This window comes from Oncorhynchus mykiss, chromosome 5 (assembly GCF_013265735.2).
Source record: "Oncorhynchus mykiss isolate Arlee chromosome 5, USDA_OmykA_1.1, whole genome shotgun sequence".
Classification (NCBI taxonomy): domain Eukaryota; kingdom Metazoa; phylum Chordata; class Actinopteri; order Salmoniformes; family Salmonidae; genus Oncorhynchus; species Oncorhynchus mykiss.
In genome coordinates, this window is record NC_048569.1 from 85270767 (window position 1) to 85285277 (window position 14511).

The window sequence follows — 14511 nt, forward strand, 5'->3', positions numbered from 1 at the left end:
GGAGGGCTGTGCGGCCCCCCAATGAAATGCCACCCCACCGCCAAACCGGTCATGCTGGAGGATGTTGCAGGCAGCAGAACGTTCTCCACGGCGTCTCCAGACTCTGTCACGTCTGTCAAGTGCTCAGTGTGAACCTGCTTTCATCTTTGAAGAGCACAGGGCGCCAGTGGCGAATTTTCCAATCTTGGTGTTCTCTGGCAAATGCCAAACGTCCTGCACGGTGTTGGGCTGTAAGCACAACCCCCAACTGTGGACGTCGGGCCCTCATACCACCATGGAGTCTGTTTCTGAACGTTTGAGCAGACACATGCACATTTGTGGCCTGCTGGAGGTCATTTTGCAGGGCTTTGGCAGTGCTCCTCCTGCTCCTCCTTGCACAAAGGCGGAGGTAGCGGTCCTGCTGCTGGGTTGTTGCCCTCCTACGGCCTCCTCCACGTCTCCTGATGTACTGGCCTGTCTCCTGGTAGCGCCTCCATGCTCTGGACACTATGCTGACAGACACAGCAAACCTTCTTGCCACAGCTCGCATTGATGTTCCATCCTGGATGAGCTGCACCACCTGAGCCACTTGTGTGGGTTGTAGACTCCGTCTCATGCTACCACTAGAGTGAAAGCACCGCCAGCATTCAAAAGTGACCAAAACATCAGCCAGGAAGTATAGGAACTGAGAAGTGGTCTGTGGTTACCACCTGCAGAACCACTCCTTTATTGGGGGTGTCTTGCTAATTGCCTATAATTTCCACCTGTTGTCTATTCCATTTGCACAACGGCATGTGAAATTTATTGTCAGTCAGTGTTGCTTCCTAAGTGGACAGATTGATTTCACAGAAGTGTGATTGACTTGGAGTTACATTGTGTTGTTTAAGTGTTCCCTTTATTTTTTTGAGCAGTGTATATACATATATATATATAATTATTTTTTCTTCCCTAACACTACCACCCTTCCCTGAAATACAGTTCTAGGTGAATCAACACTTGTGGCTTCTCGAAAACACTGGGCATGTGATAATGTCATCTGACTCAATGACATCTGATTTACATAATTATGGGGCAATTCTCTGTTTATTTCCACCCTCTGCTATCTCTGCTAATATAACTGGCAGATCACAGATCCTTCCCACACATCACTGAGTCCACCACCATGGCCTCCAAAGCAGCAGCTGTGTTGCTGCTGGTTTACCTGTCAGGATCTACATTTGGGATCAAGCTGACTGGAAATGGATACACTGACATTCTGATTGCTATCAACCCTGAGGTGCCTGAGGACCCAGTGCTCATCACACAAATCAAGGTAATAAATTAATGACAAAAGCATTCTTTCCCCACTCAACAGGTAATATATATTTTAGGATATTGTGAATGTTATTGAATGTAATGTTGAATGTAGGATATTGCTGTTTTTGATGTTGAAATTCAAATGCTGTATCTAACCATAGGACAGGCATGCTGTGATTGTTTTACTAATAATGACAGTACACCAAAACATTCAATTGGATACCACAGCTTTTGTTTCATTTTATTTAATTTGTTACTTCAGGAAATGTTTAAAGAAGCCTCCAGACATCTACTCAATGCAACAAAGAAACATTTATATTTCAAGGAAGTCGCAATATTAGTGCCACCTAATTGGAATAAAGGAAATTACCCCAAAGCAAAGACGGAGGTCTACGATAAGGTACTGAGAGAATCTAAAACATGCAAATGATGTTGAAGTCATCATTACCACCAATGACAGAGAACGATCCTGACTGACATTCTATTAGCTTTTGATTCCTCATCATTACAATTATTTAAATCATTCATTGATAGGAAGACACACCACACACTACAAAAGTATGTGGACACCCCTTCAAATTAGTGGATTCAGGTCTTTCAGCCACACCCGTTGCTGACAGGTCTATAAAATCGAGCACACAGAAATGCAATCTCCATAGACAAACATTGGCAGTAGAATGGCCCTACCAAAGAGCTCAGCGACTTTCAGTGTGGCACCGTCATAGGATGCCATCTTTTCAATAAGTCGGTTCGTCCACATACTTTTAACCATGTAGTGTAGATTTCCAGTTATAATCTGGGTGGTTCGAGCCCTGAATGCTGATTGGCTGACAGCTGTGGTATATTAGACCCTATACCATGGGTATGACAAAACATGTATTTTTACTGCTCTAATTACGTTTGTAACTAGCATATAATAGGAATAAGGCACTTCGGGGGTTTGTGGTATATGGCCAATTTACCACGGCTAAAGGCTATGTCCAGGCAACTATAATAGTAACCTTAATTGTAATTGTTAAAATACAACAAGGAAGATATACATTAAACTGTTATAGTTAAGGGGAAAATGTGACAAAATTGTACATCAATATATAACTCATAAGACCGGGTAGTCGGAATGTAAATAGGCATGGTATCATCTTTGCAAAATTCTAAAGTATAAGCTTTTTCCTAGTAATTACAAACACTTTGAAGTATTATGGTAAATCTAGTTATTTTGTTACTACTTTGCATTGTCTCTGTTATAGGCCAATATAATAATTGATGAGCCAAATAAATTACATGGAGATCAGCCTTACACTCTGCAGTATGGTGAATGTGGATCTGAGGGCCGGTACATTCATTTGACTCCTGACTTCATGCTGAATGATGATGTCTCTAAATACTATGGACCCAGAGGTTAGAGTCACCTGCCATAAACTCTATCTCCTGTTACTGTGTAAGACCCAATACAGAAATCCTATTTGTTGAATTTTCCTTCTAAAACTCACTTCCAGGTAAGGTTTTTGTCCATGAATGGGCACATCTAAGATGGGGAGTTTTTGATGAATATAATGAAGAAAAACCATTCTACCTGTCAGGTTCCATAATTGAGGCAACAAGGTAATCTTTATAATTTTTACATTTATTTGATTTTACCTTTGTTTAACCAGGTAGGCAAGTTGAGAACAAGTTCTCATTTACAACTGTGACCTGGCCAAGATAAAGCAAAGCAGTTCGACACATACAACAACACAGAGTTACACATTTTTATTTATTTATTTTTTATTTCACCTTTATTTAACTAGGTAGGCTACTTGAGAACAAGTTCTCATTTGCAACTGCGACCTGGCCAAGATAAAGCGTAGCAATTCTACACATGCAACAACACAGAGTTACACATGGAATAAACAAAACATACAGTCAATAATACAGTAGAACAAAAGAAAACAAAAAGTATATATACAGTGAGAGCAAATGAGGTAAGTTAAGGAAATAAATAGGCCATGGTGGCAAAGTAATTACAATATAGCAATTAAACACTGGAATGGTAGATCGGCAGAAGATGAATGTGCAGGTAGAGATACTGGGGTGCAAAGGAGCTAAATAAATAAATACCAGTATGGGGATGAGGTAGGTAGATAGATAGGCTGTTTACAGATGGGCTATGTACAGGTGTGGTGATCTGTAAGCTGCTCTGACAGCTGGTGCTTAAAGCTAGTGAGGGAGATGTGAGCCTCCAGCATCAGAGATTTTTGCAATTTGTTCCAGTCATGGGCAGCAGAGAACTGGAAGGAAAGATGACCAAAGGAGGAATTGGCTTTGGGGTTGACCAGTGAGATATATCTGCTGGAGCATGTGCTATGAGTGGGTGCTGCTATGTTGACCAGTGAGCTGAGATAAGGTGGGGCTTTACCTAGCAGAGACTTGGAGATAACCTGTAGCCAGTGGATTTGGCGACGAGTATGAAGCGAGGGCCAACCAACGAGAGCGTACAGGTCGCAATGGTGGGTAGTGTATGGGGCTTTGGTGACAAAACGGATGGCACTGTGATAGACTGCATCCAGTTTGTTGAGTAGAGTGTTGGAGGCTATTTTATAGATGACATCACCGAAGTCGAGGATCGGTAGGATGGTCAGTTTTATGAGGGTATGTTTGGCAGCATGAGTGAAGGGTGCTTTGTTGCGATATAGGAAGCTGATTCTAGATGTAATTTTGGATTGGAGATGCTTAATGTGAGTCTGGAAGGAGAGTTTACAGTCTAACCAGACACCTAGGTATTTGTAGTTGTCCACGTATTCTAAATCAGAGCCGTCCAGAGTAGTGATGCTGGACGGGCAGGTGCGGGCAGTGATCGATTGAATAGCATGCATTTAGTTTTATTTGTGTTTAAGAGCAGTTGGAGGCCATGGAAGGAGAGTTGTATGGCATTGAAGCTCGTCTGGAGGTTAGTTAACACAGTGTCCAAGGAGGGGCCAGAAGTGTACAGAATGGTGTCGTCTGCGTAGAGGTGGATCAGAGAATCACCAGCAGCAAGAGCATCATCATTGATGTATACAGAAAAGAGAGTCGGCCCGAGAATTGAACCCTGTGGCACAGCCATAGAGACTGTCAGAGGACCGGACAACAGTCCCTCCGATTTGACACACTGAACTCTATCAGAGAAGTAGTTGGTAAACCAGGCGAGGCAATCATTTGAAAAACCAAGGCTGTCGAGTCTGCCAATAAGAATGTTGTGATTGACAGAGTCGAAAGCCTTGGCCAGGTTTGGTAATGTCTCTTATCGATGGCGGTTATGATGTCGTTTAGAGCCTTGAGCGTGGCTGTGGTGCACCCATGACCAGCTCTGAAACCAGATTGCATAGCGGAGAAGGTATGGTGGGATTCGAAATGGTCAGTAATCTGTTTGTTAACTTGGCTTTCGAAGACCTTAGAAAGACAGGGTAGGATAAATATTGGTCTGTAGCAGTTTGGGTCTAGAGTGTCACCCCCTTTGAAGAGGGGGATGACCGCGGCAGCTTTCCAATCTTTGGGAATCTCAGACGATATGAAAGAGAAGTTGAACAGGCTAGTAATAGGGTTTGCAACAATTTCGGCAGATATTTTTAGAAAGAGAGGGTCCAGCTTGTCTGGCCCGGCTGATTTGTAGGGGTCCAGATTTTGCAGCTCTTTCAGAACATCAGCTATCTGGATTTGGGTAAAGGAGAAATGGTGGGGGCTTTGGAGGGTTGCTGTGGAGGGTGCTGGGCAGTTGACCGGGGTAGGGATAGCCAACTGGAAAGCATGGCCAGCCGTAGAGAAATGCTTAATGAAATTCTCAATTATAGTGGATTTATCGGTGGTGACTGTGTTTCCTAGCCTCAGAGCAGTGGGCAGCTGGGATGAGGTGCTCTTATTCTCCATGGACTTTACAGTGTCCCAGAACTTTTTTGAGTTAGTACTACAGGATGCAAATTTCTGTTTGAAAAAGCTTGCCTTAGCTTTTCTAACTGCCTGTGTATATTTGTTCCTAACTAAAGTTGCATATCACGGGGGCTATTCGATGCTAATGCAGAACACCACAGGATGTTTTGGTGCTAGTCAAGGGCAGACAGGTCTGGAGTGAACCAATGATTATATCTATTCCTAGTTCAACATTTTTTGAGAGGGGCATGCTTATTTAAGATGGTGAGGAAGGCACTTTTAAAGAATAGCCAGGCATCATCTACTGACGGGATGAGGTCAATGTCATTCCAGGATACCCCGGCCAGGTTGATTAGAAAGGCCTGCTCGCAGAAGTGTTTTAGGGAGCATTTGACAGTGATGAGGGGTGGTCGTTTGGTCACAGACCCATTACGGATACAGGCAATGAGGCAGTGATCGCTGAGATCTTGATTGAAAACAGCAGAGGTGTATTTGGAGGGCGAGTTAGTTAGGATGACATCTATGAGGGTGCCCGTGTTTACTGATTTGAGGTTGAACCTGGTAGGTTCATTGATCATTTGTGTGAGACTGAGGGCATCAAGCTTAGTTTGTAGGATGGCTGGGGTGTTAAGCATGTCCCAGTTTAGGTCACCTAGTAGCACGAGCTCAGAAGATAGATGGGGGGCAATCAATTCACATATGGTATCGAGGACACAGCTGGGGGCAGAGGGAGGTCTATAGCAAGCGGCAACAGTGAGAAACTTGTTTCTGGAAAGGTGCATTTTTAGAAGTAGAAGCTCAAATTGTTTGGGTACAGACTTAGATAGCCTGCAGAGTTCTGTATTACTATCTCTGCAGTAGATTGCAACACCGCCCCCTTTGGCAGTTCTATCTTGGCGGAAAACGTTATAGTTAGGAATGGAAATTTCAAGTTTTTTTAATATTTTTTTTACATGGAGTAAAACAAACATACAGTCAATAATACAGTACATAAACAAGTCTATATACAATGTGAGGAAATTAGGTGAGATAAGGGAGGTAAAGGCAATAAAAAGGCCATGGTGCAAAGTAAATACAATATAGCAATTAAAAACACTGGAATTGTAGATTTGCAGTAGGTGAATGTGCAAAGTAGAAATACTGCAAGGGAGCAAAATAAATAAATACAGTAGGGGATGAGGTAATTGTTTGGGCTATTTATAGATGTGCTATGTACAGGTGTAGTGATATGTGAGCTGCTCTGCTCTGATTTATACAATTCCATATTCATATTGTATCCATTAAAGGGGAATTCCAACATGGAGCATTTCTACATTCTGTAGTAAAAAAAACATTTAATTTCAAAGACTATGAGATACACTGTGATGCGGGAAGTAGTAAAATAACTGGTTTTACTTTTGATAGCATCATCAAATTGCACTTTTTTAGGACCTTATCTTTTTCAGCACAAACATAGAAATGCTCTATTTATATGTAGAAACTTGTATGGTGCTGGAGATAATGAATATGGGTTGAAAAGGGGTGGAATTCACCTTTAAGTGTCATCATTTGTCCCTAAAACAAGGAGTTTAAAAAGTTGCCTTTGAAAAAAACATTTCAATCAAACACATTTTCAATAGATTCCGTATTGTTTGCGGAACATGGCAAAGGTCCCAGTTAAACTGTACCTGCCCATTTTCATTGTCTGGTATGTCCAGTGAAAAGCATGAGCTGGCGCACACCAAAACAAGTTAGTAGATGTGCTGATCTAACAGCAAGTAAACTGTTGGCCTGAAGAAGGTACAGTGATGCCGAAACGTTGGTGTTTTACGCAGTAAATAAAAAATGTGGTAAAGAAATTAACTTTATGTCCTGAATACAAAGTGTTATGATTAGGGCAAATCATACACAACAAATCACCGAGTACCACTATTCATATTTTCAAGCATGGTGGTGGCTGCATCATGCTATGGGTTTGCTTGTCATCGGCAATGGAGTTTTTTTTAGGATACAATGAAACGGAATAGAGCTAAGCACAGGCAAAATCCTAGTAGAAAACCTGCTTCAGTCGGCTTTCCAACAGACACTGGGAGATAAATTCACTGGGAGATAATAACCTCAAACAAAAGGACAAATATACACTGGAGTTGCTTCCTGAGTGCCCAAGTTACAGTTTTGACTTAAATAGGTTTGAAATTCTATGGCAAGACATGAAAATGACTGTCTAGCAATGATCAACAAGCAATTTGACAGAGCTTGAAGAATTAAAAAAATAATAATGTGCAAATATTGTACAATCCAGGTGTGGAAAGCTCTTCGAGACTCACATCTGTAATCCTTGTCAAAGATGATTCTAACATGTATTGACTCAGGGGTGTGAATACTTATGTAAATTAGATATTTCTGTATGTCATTTTCAATAAATGTGCAAACATTTCTAAAAATGTGTTCACTTCATCAAATCAACGTAATCCATGTTGAATTCAGGCTGTAACACAACAAAATGTGCATTAAATCAAGGGGAATGAGTACTTGCTGAAGGCACATTGATTAGTCACTGTCTTTATTTTTATAGCCCACTATTTATGAGCATTTAATTCAGATTCCGCTATGACTTGCATCTACCAACAAATAAATAGTGATTTTTCTTAAATTATTGAGACTTGGAGTCAACCCTAACTGTACAATCAATTTACTGTTAATGTTCATTTCACATTTTTCAGATGTACCATAAACATTACAGGAAAGTACATCCACAAACATGACCAAAGGGACTGCACCACTGACCCTGTTACTGGGTTATACACCGAAGACTGTGTATTCTATCCTGACAAGCAACAGACAACCTCTGCATCTATCATGTACAATCAAGGCCTTAGTGCTGTGAGTACAAGTCTACACAGCCTTTCAACTACCTTGATATCTACCCAATGTGTTATGTAGTTGTAATGCTCAACGTACCATTTTTAACTGTAATGAAGATATGTTTAAACTAATGACAGAAACGTTTGTGTTGTGTGCACAGGTAAAAGAGTTCTGTACAAAAGAAACTCACAACACTGAGGCTCCAAACATCCAGAACAGGCTGTGTGGTAACAGAGGTGTAGAGGAAGTTATCACTTCACTTTCTGTAGATGCCGGTGTGGCAGTTGTGCCAACACCACCAAGTATACTACCCACATTCACTGTGGTGCAGTGCCGGCAAAGGGTTGTCTGTCTTGTCCTTGATGTTTCAGGAAGCATGGCTGCAGTAAGTTTTGATGGACTGATTTTTCAAATCAAACCATATTTTATAAAAACAATTCAAGATCTGACAACGGTAACACAAATTCCTGGTATTATTGGTGTTTGTGCCCGGGCACGTGTGTGTGTGTTTTGTCTAACTGTACTGATGGTTGCTAATATATTTTTCCTATAAAGGGTTCTAGAATGTTGAACCTGAGACAAGCGGCAACGCTCTTCATACAGAAGATTGTTGAAGACCAAGCTTATGTTGGCATTGTACAATTTACAGCTACGGCTACAATTCGTGAACCATTGACTTTAATTGATGGTGAAGCGTCGAGAGATAAGCTTGCAGGCAGTCTGCCACTATCAGCTGGTGGAGGCACAGACATTTGTGCAGGTGTTAAGAAAGGTCTGGAGGTAAATACAATACCAATCTATATTTATTTGACACCGTTCATATGATACATTGCAAATGGCTTTAAATGATCACTTAAAATAATACTGGTACATAGTGCTGCAACAATCTGGACAAAACCATTTGACAAATGAATACACATACATAGTACATTTAGAAAGAAACCCATTAAAATGACATTAATATATAATTTCAATAACTCAATGATGCTTCTATTAGGTACTTGGGGGAGATGGAGATGGTGCAATGGGAGATGCAATCATATTACTAACTGATGGGGAATCAAGTATCAACTGTCAAAAAAGTGTTAATGAAAGTGGTGCAACTGTGCACACAATAACTCTTGGGCCAAATGCAAACATAGATGTAAAACAATTGTCAGACATATCAGGTAACACAGAGAGCAGTATCTTTACTAAGTATGCATTCTAAATTATGTCTGAAATTATTTTTTACTTGTTCAAATGTTTTACCTAAATATCATCCTTCCTGCTGTAGGTGGTAAATATCACAATGCTGCTGATGGTGTGGATTCCAATGACCTTGTGGATATTTTTACTTCACACACAACATCTGATGGAAATCTGACCAAGCAGACAATCCAGGTGTGATGAAGTTGCAGGGAATTATGAGAAACATAATATACTATAAGTGTTTACAGATATTTGAACATAATCTGTCTCTTTTTCCAACAGCTTGAGAGCACTGGATTGAATATGATTGGTTGGTTTAATGGATCTGTATCCATTGACAGGACAATTGGAAACAAGACAAGCTTTTTAGTTATCTATGAAAGAAGTCCACCTGACATCCTTGTTTTAAGCCCCTTTACACGGACCTATGACACATCACATTTCAAACATGATGCTTCTGCTAAGACTTTAACGCTCGATATTGAAGGAACTGCTGAGGTCTGTCTGGTTGTGTTTATTTTATTGTTCAGCTAGATTCAAAAGTTATATTTATATTTATTATAGTTGTGTGTATTATTTTTCAAATTACTACAAGTTACTAATTTAGACATTTCAGTTGTTCAATGTGGACCATATAATGCATTACTACAATTTCACTAGATTGAATGGTGATGATATTATTTACAATTGTAGACTGGAAAGTGGAAATACAGCCTACTAAATAAAGAGTCAACTGCCCAATCTATGTCAATGACTGTGACAAGTCGTGCTGTCAGTGACGCTATACCACCGGTCATGGTCAAAACCCACATGAGCCAACAGTTCAGCAACGGCAGCAAACCCATGTTGGTGTATGCAGAGGTCAACCAGAAAGGTGTTCCAGTGATTCTGGCAGATGTGATGGCCACACTGAAGTCTGATTCTGGGGACCAATATGAGATACAACTGCTGGATAATGGAGCAGGTGATGTAGAGCCACAATACATGGTGATTTAGAACCAAAATGGAGTAGGGTGTTACAAAAACAATTATTTATTTAAGTTTTAAGATGAAATCCTATTTTTTCAGGTGCTGATGCTTTCAGAAATGATGGCATCTATTCCAGTTACTTCACTGAACTAACAACAGGAAAATACAGCTTGAAAGTGAAAGTACATAACAATGATGGCATGGCCAGATTCTCCCTCAGGAGACACAGTGGAGCACTTTACATACCTGGATATGTGGTTAATGGTACAGTACATTCCATCTGAAACTATGTGTTCTTCATTCATGAACTGGCGGCAGGTCGCCTTGTGGTTGGAGTGTTGGGCCAGTTTCTGAAAGGTTGCTAGATTGAATCCCTGAGCTGACAAGGTAAAACTCTGTCGTTCTGCTCCTGAACAAGGCAGTTAACCCACTGTTCCTAGGCTGTCTTTGTAAATAAGAATGTGTTCTTAACTGACTTGCCTAGTTAAATAAAGATAAAATAAAATACAAATTGTGATACCATATTATGTAAATACCAAAACATATGTAATTTGATGGATCAGTACCCATACCTATTCTCAACAACTAGCCTTATAATGATCAAGGGTATGATTTGGTAGTTGGGATTGTATGAATATGTATGCATTCATATGTTTGATGACTGTCTTCCCAGGACAAGTAGTGATGAATCCCCCAAAGCCCCCAATCAGTGAGGATGACCTGCAGGCTGATGTGGGCAGCTTCACCAGGACAGTCATAGGAGAGAGCTTCTCAGTCAGTCTCCCACCTGGTGTCCCCCCTCCAAATTTCCCCCCTAACAAAATCACAGACCTGAATGCAGAGATAGAGGAGGACAAAGTGCTGCTCACCTGGACTGCACCTGGGGAAGACATGGACCAAGGCACAGGTACAAAAATGTATAAATAATGAGCATCTCAACAACAAGTTGTGGATATATTTCCAGACTTTTTTGCTTAGAAGTAATCCTAATATTCACAAAATATAAAAAAAATAACACTGCAACACTGACATGTACAGTATTTCACCAATCGTTAACAAAATGCTAACAATCAGATCATCACTGTGCTGTCTTGGTGTACATTTACATTTATTTACTTGTCATTTCAATTTTTCAGCAACGGCCTATGAGATCCGTTTTAGTGAAGATTCGGACCTACTCAGATCCAACTTCAGTACCGCTCATCTTGTCACATACGACCTCTCACCAAAGAAGGCAGGCTCCCCAGAAAAGCTCTCTTTCACTCTCTTCTCAATCATCAAAAATGGCACCACTCTGTTCTTTGCAGCAAAAGCAGAAGACAAATCTTTCCTGAAATCTGAAACATCCAACATTATTCAAGTGACCAAGATTGTTCCCAAAGCTCCTGTTCCTTCTCCAACTGATGCGCCTGATACATCAGGCAGTGGTGTGAACATTACTGCTATAGTCATATCAGTCACCACAGTAACAATGGTGGCTTGTCTGATTGCTAGTGTGACAATGTGTTCAATTAAATCAAGGAGAGTTAATCATGCTTAAAACAAATTATGACGATGAACAAATGTAGCTCCAGCTCATTGCACTGAATCATAGCAAAGCTTCCTGTGTTTTTGATTAACACTAAAAAAACATATGAAGTAGAGGGAATAAATGAGCTTATCTACCATTCTTTGTTTTTTAAATAGCTGAAAGGTTAGAATGAGATCATAGCTAACCAAATTAAATTGATCGTGCTATGATAGATTGATTAGACCGATTCTCTTAAGATCTCATTTGAAGCTTTGTGTTTGTGCATTAACCATCATGTGTTTACAATGAAGAACATGTTCTGTTATTAAGGTACAATATGTAAGATTTATCATGAAATTGATTGACATTAATGTGTATTATGTCATGACTGGCCTCCTCGGGTCAGGTTACCGTGGACCACAGTCCTACAGAGAGATCTCACACCCACCAGCGGGGAAAAGATCGAGAGGCATAGAGATGTTTTTTTTTTGTTGACACCTCACGACCATTGTAAATCTAATGCAGCAGACAAAATTCCTTTGTCCTCACTATGGAGAACCGGCCTCTGAACATTAACATGCAATAAATGGACTTTGGGACAATAGGTTTCGTCAGCCACAATGGTGGTAATGACGATAGATGGAATATGAAAATTAATGTTGTTTTTGTTATGTTATTAAAAGGTAAAGGACGACGTTATAACGAAAACATTGTAACTTTAAGAGTTTTCCTAGTATATGCTGGATGTTTGCATATTGTACATTGTGTGGAAAATGTCCAGATCAAAGAGAATGTTTTTGTAAAGATGAAATGTGAAGTTAGTTGTCTAAATTGGATCTGAGATAGTTGTATAAATTGAATCCGGTCACCACTCTCCATCGAATTGTGTGTCTACACTGCTTTCATTCCTACACTGTGAGCCCTGAGCTACAGGGCTGGCTGTTCTCAAAATACCCCTTTCAGAACAAGGGCGAGGAAACAGACCACTAAGACAAAGGACACTGACATGATGAGGACAACCAGAGAGTTACATACCCTGTAACCAGAGAAGTGCGTCATCAGAGAAGCCGAAACTGTCCACGCAGAGACCCCCATCGGAGACCTTTAACATGTAATTACATCATTATATTCTGACCTATGAGAGCGGCAGTTCGGGGCAAGGTTAGGGTTAAAATAATCATAGCTGACAAATGCACCCAAGTGTATTTTTCTCTCGTGTACTCTCTCTCTTTCTCTCTCTTTTGAAATCCTAATTTTGTGTAACGTGTCATATTGTGTTGGCCCGCTAGGGACTGGTTCATCGTACTAAGTTCTAATCAATAGCCTAGACGGTAGGTTTGTGTATGTGTATCTAATATCATTTTAGCTTGTTAGTAAATAAATAATCAACTCATGGGTGAGACTCGGGTTTGTGCAGATTCACGGATTATGCAAAGTTCAGAATGAGACTGTAGAGGAAATTGAGTAGCGACTGTTGTAAAATCGATAGTCTGATATTTTTTTAGTTAATTTGGAAAATAGAAACTCAATAAAACCAAACTTTCCCATGGTGCCCCAGGTTAATGAGTTCATAATTACCTGTTTCATTTAATCACATAATTATACGTGCCTGGCTTTGCCACATCGTAGAGGTGGCCCTGGTTTAATTTGCATTAACTATACTTAATCTAACTCAATATTTTTTTCAATACGGAACTGAACATTTTTTGTTGGACAAAAACAATTATTATTTTGAGTTAGATCTACTAGCTAAGACAATTGTTTTATGTCCTTAAAAAGTACAAGATAAATCAATGCAGAAGTTCCTTTCAGACTGTTGCCTTTGTTGTTTTTTTTAAAGAAAATTGAACACAATTTTTTGCCAACTAAATGGTTCCCTGCATTTGGTCCGTTCACAAAATACTGTAAAGCCAAGTCTATGTTTGTATAAATAACATTTAGCTCATCGGGCAATGTATCACTTGGTCATTATGGACAAACAGTACAGTTCACAAACAGTACATTCTAACTGCTGTATGGAATCTCCAACTTTCCTCTTTAACATTGAGATACCTGCTGAATTAGGTCTACAAGAAATGAACAATCTGAATTTACAGCTAGGAACACCTAGCTGTAACATGCTGGTTTTCCTGTCAGGATATACTTTTGGGATCACGCTGGAAGGAAATGGTACACAGACATTATGATTGCTATTAACCCTGCAGTTCCTGAGGAATCAATACTCATCCCACACATCCCACAAGGTTAAAAAAAGTACTGAATTGAGGATGGATTAGTAGTTAGTAAATCAAAAGTTAGTCATGTACAGTGTCTTGCGAAAGTATTCGGCCCCCTTGAACTTTGCGACCTTTTGCAATCATGAAGTGGAACGACATTTATTGGATATTTCAAACTTTTTTAACAAATCAAAAACTGAAAAATTGGGCGTGCAAAATGATTCAGCCCCTTTACTTTCAGTGCAGCAAACTCTCTCCAGAAGTTCAGTGAGGATCTCTGAATGATCCAATGTTGACCTAAATGACTAATGATGATAAATACAATCCACCTGTGTGTAATCAAGTCTCCGTATAAATGCATCTGCACTGTGATAGTCTCAGAGGTCCGTTAAAAGCGCAGAGAGCATCATGAAGAACAAGGAACACACCAGGCAGGTCCGAGATACTGTTGTGAAGAAGTTTAAAGCAGGATTTGGATACAAAAAGATTTCCCAAGCTTTAAACATCCCAAGGAGCACTGTGCAAGCGATAATATTGAAATGGAAGGAGTATCAGACCACTGCAAATCTACCAAGACCTGGCCGTCCCTCTAAACTTTCAGCTCATACAAGGAGAAGACTGATC

The 14511-nt window shown here is 40.1% G+C and overlaps 1 protein-coding gene across 1 annotated transcript; it reads left to right on the forward strand.

Annotated features, from left to right (window-relative positions):
• The first annotated feature begins 1097 nt into the window (after positions 1–1097).
• On the forward strand, positions 1098–13066 carry LOC110524716 (calcium-activated chloride channel regulator 1). Its single transcript, XM_021604594.2, has 14 exons — positions 1098–1291; positions 1538–1675; positions 2523–2673; positions 2772–2877; positions 7860–8019; positions 8162–8386; positions 8557–8781; positions 8999–9170; positions 9278–9384; positions 9475–9690; positions 9886–10156; positions 10261–10425; positions 10835–11068; positions 11298–13066. Exons 1-14 carry the CDS (start codon positions 1142–1144, stop codon positions 11699–11701), a joined length of 2724 nt encoding a protein of 907 aa, XP_021460269.2. The 5' UTR covers positions 1098–1141; the 3' UTR covers positions 11702–13066.
• The last annotated feature ends 1445 nt before the right edge of the window (positions 13067–14511 follow it).

Coding starts and splice junctions, on each gene's coding strand:
- LOC110524716 (XM_021604594.2), top strand. CDS start 1,142: ATGGCCTCCAAAGCAGCAGCTGTGTTGCTGCTGGTTTACCTGTCAGGA. Junction 9,385..9,474: donor TGACCAAGCAGACAATCCAG/GTGTGATGAAGT, acceptor TTTTTCCAACAG/CTTGAGAGCACTGGATTGAA. Junction 11,069..11,297: donor AGACATGGACCAAGGCACAG/GTACAAAAATGT, acceptor TCAATTTTTCAG/CAACGGCCTATGAGATCCGT.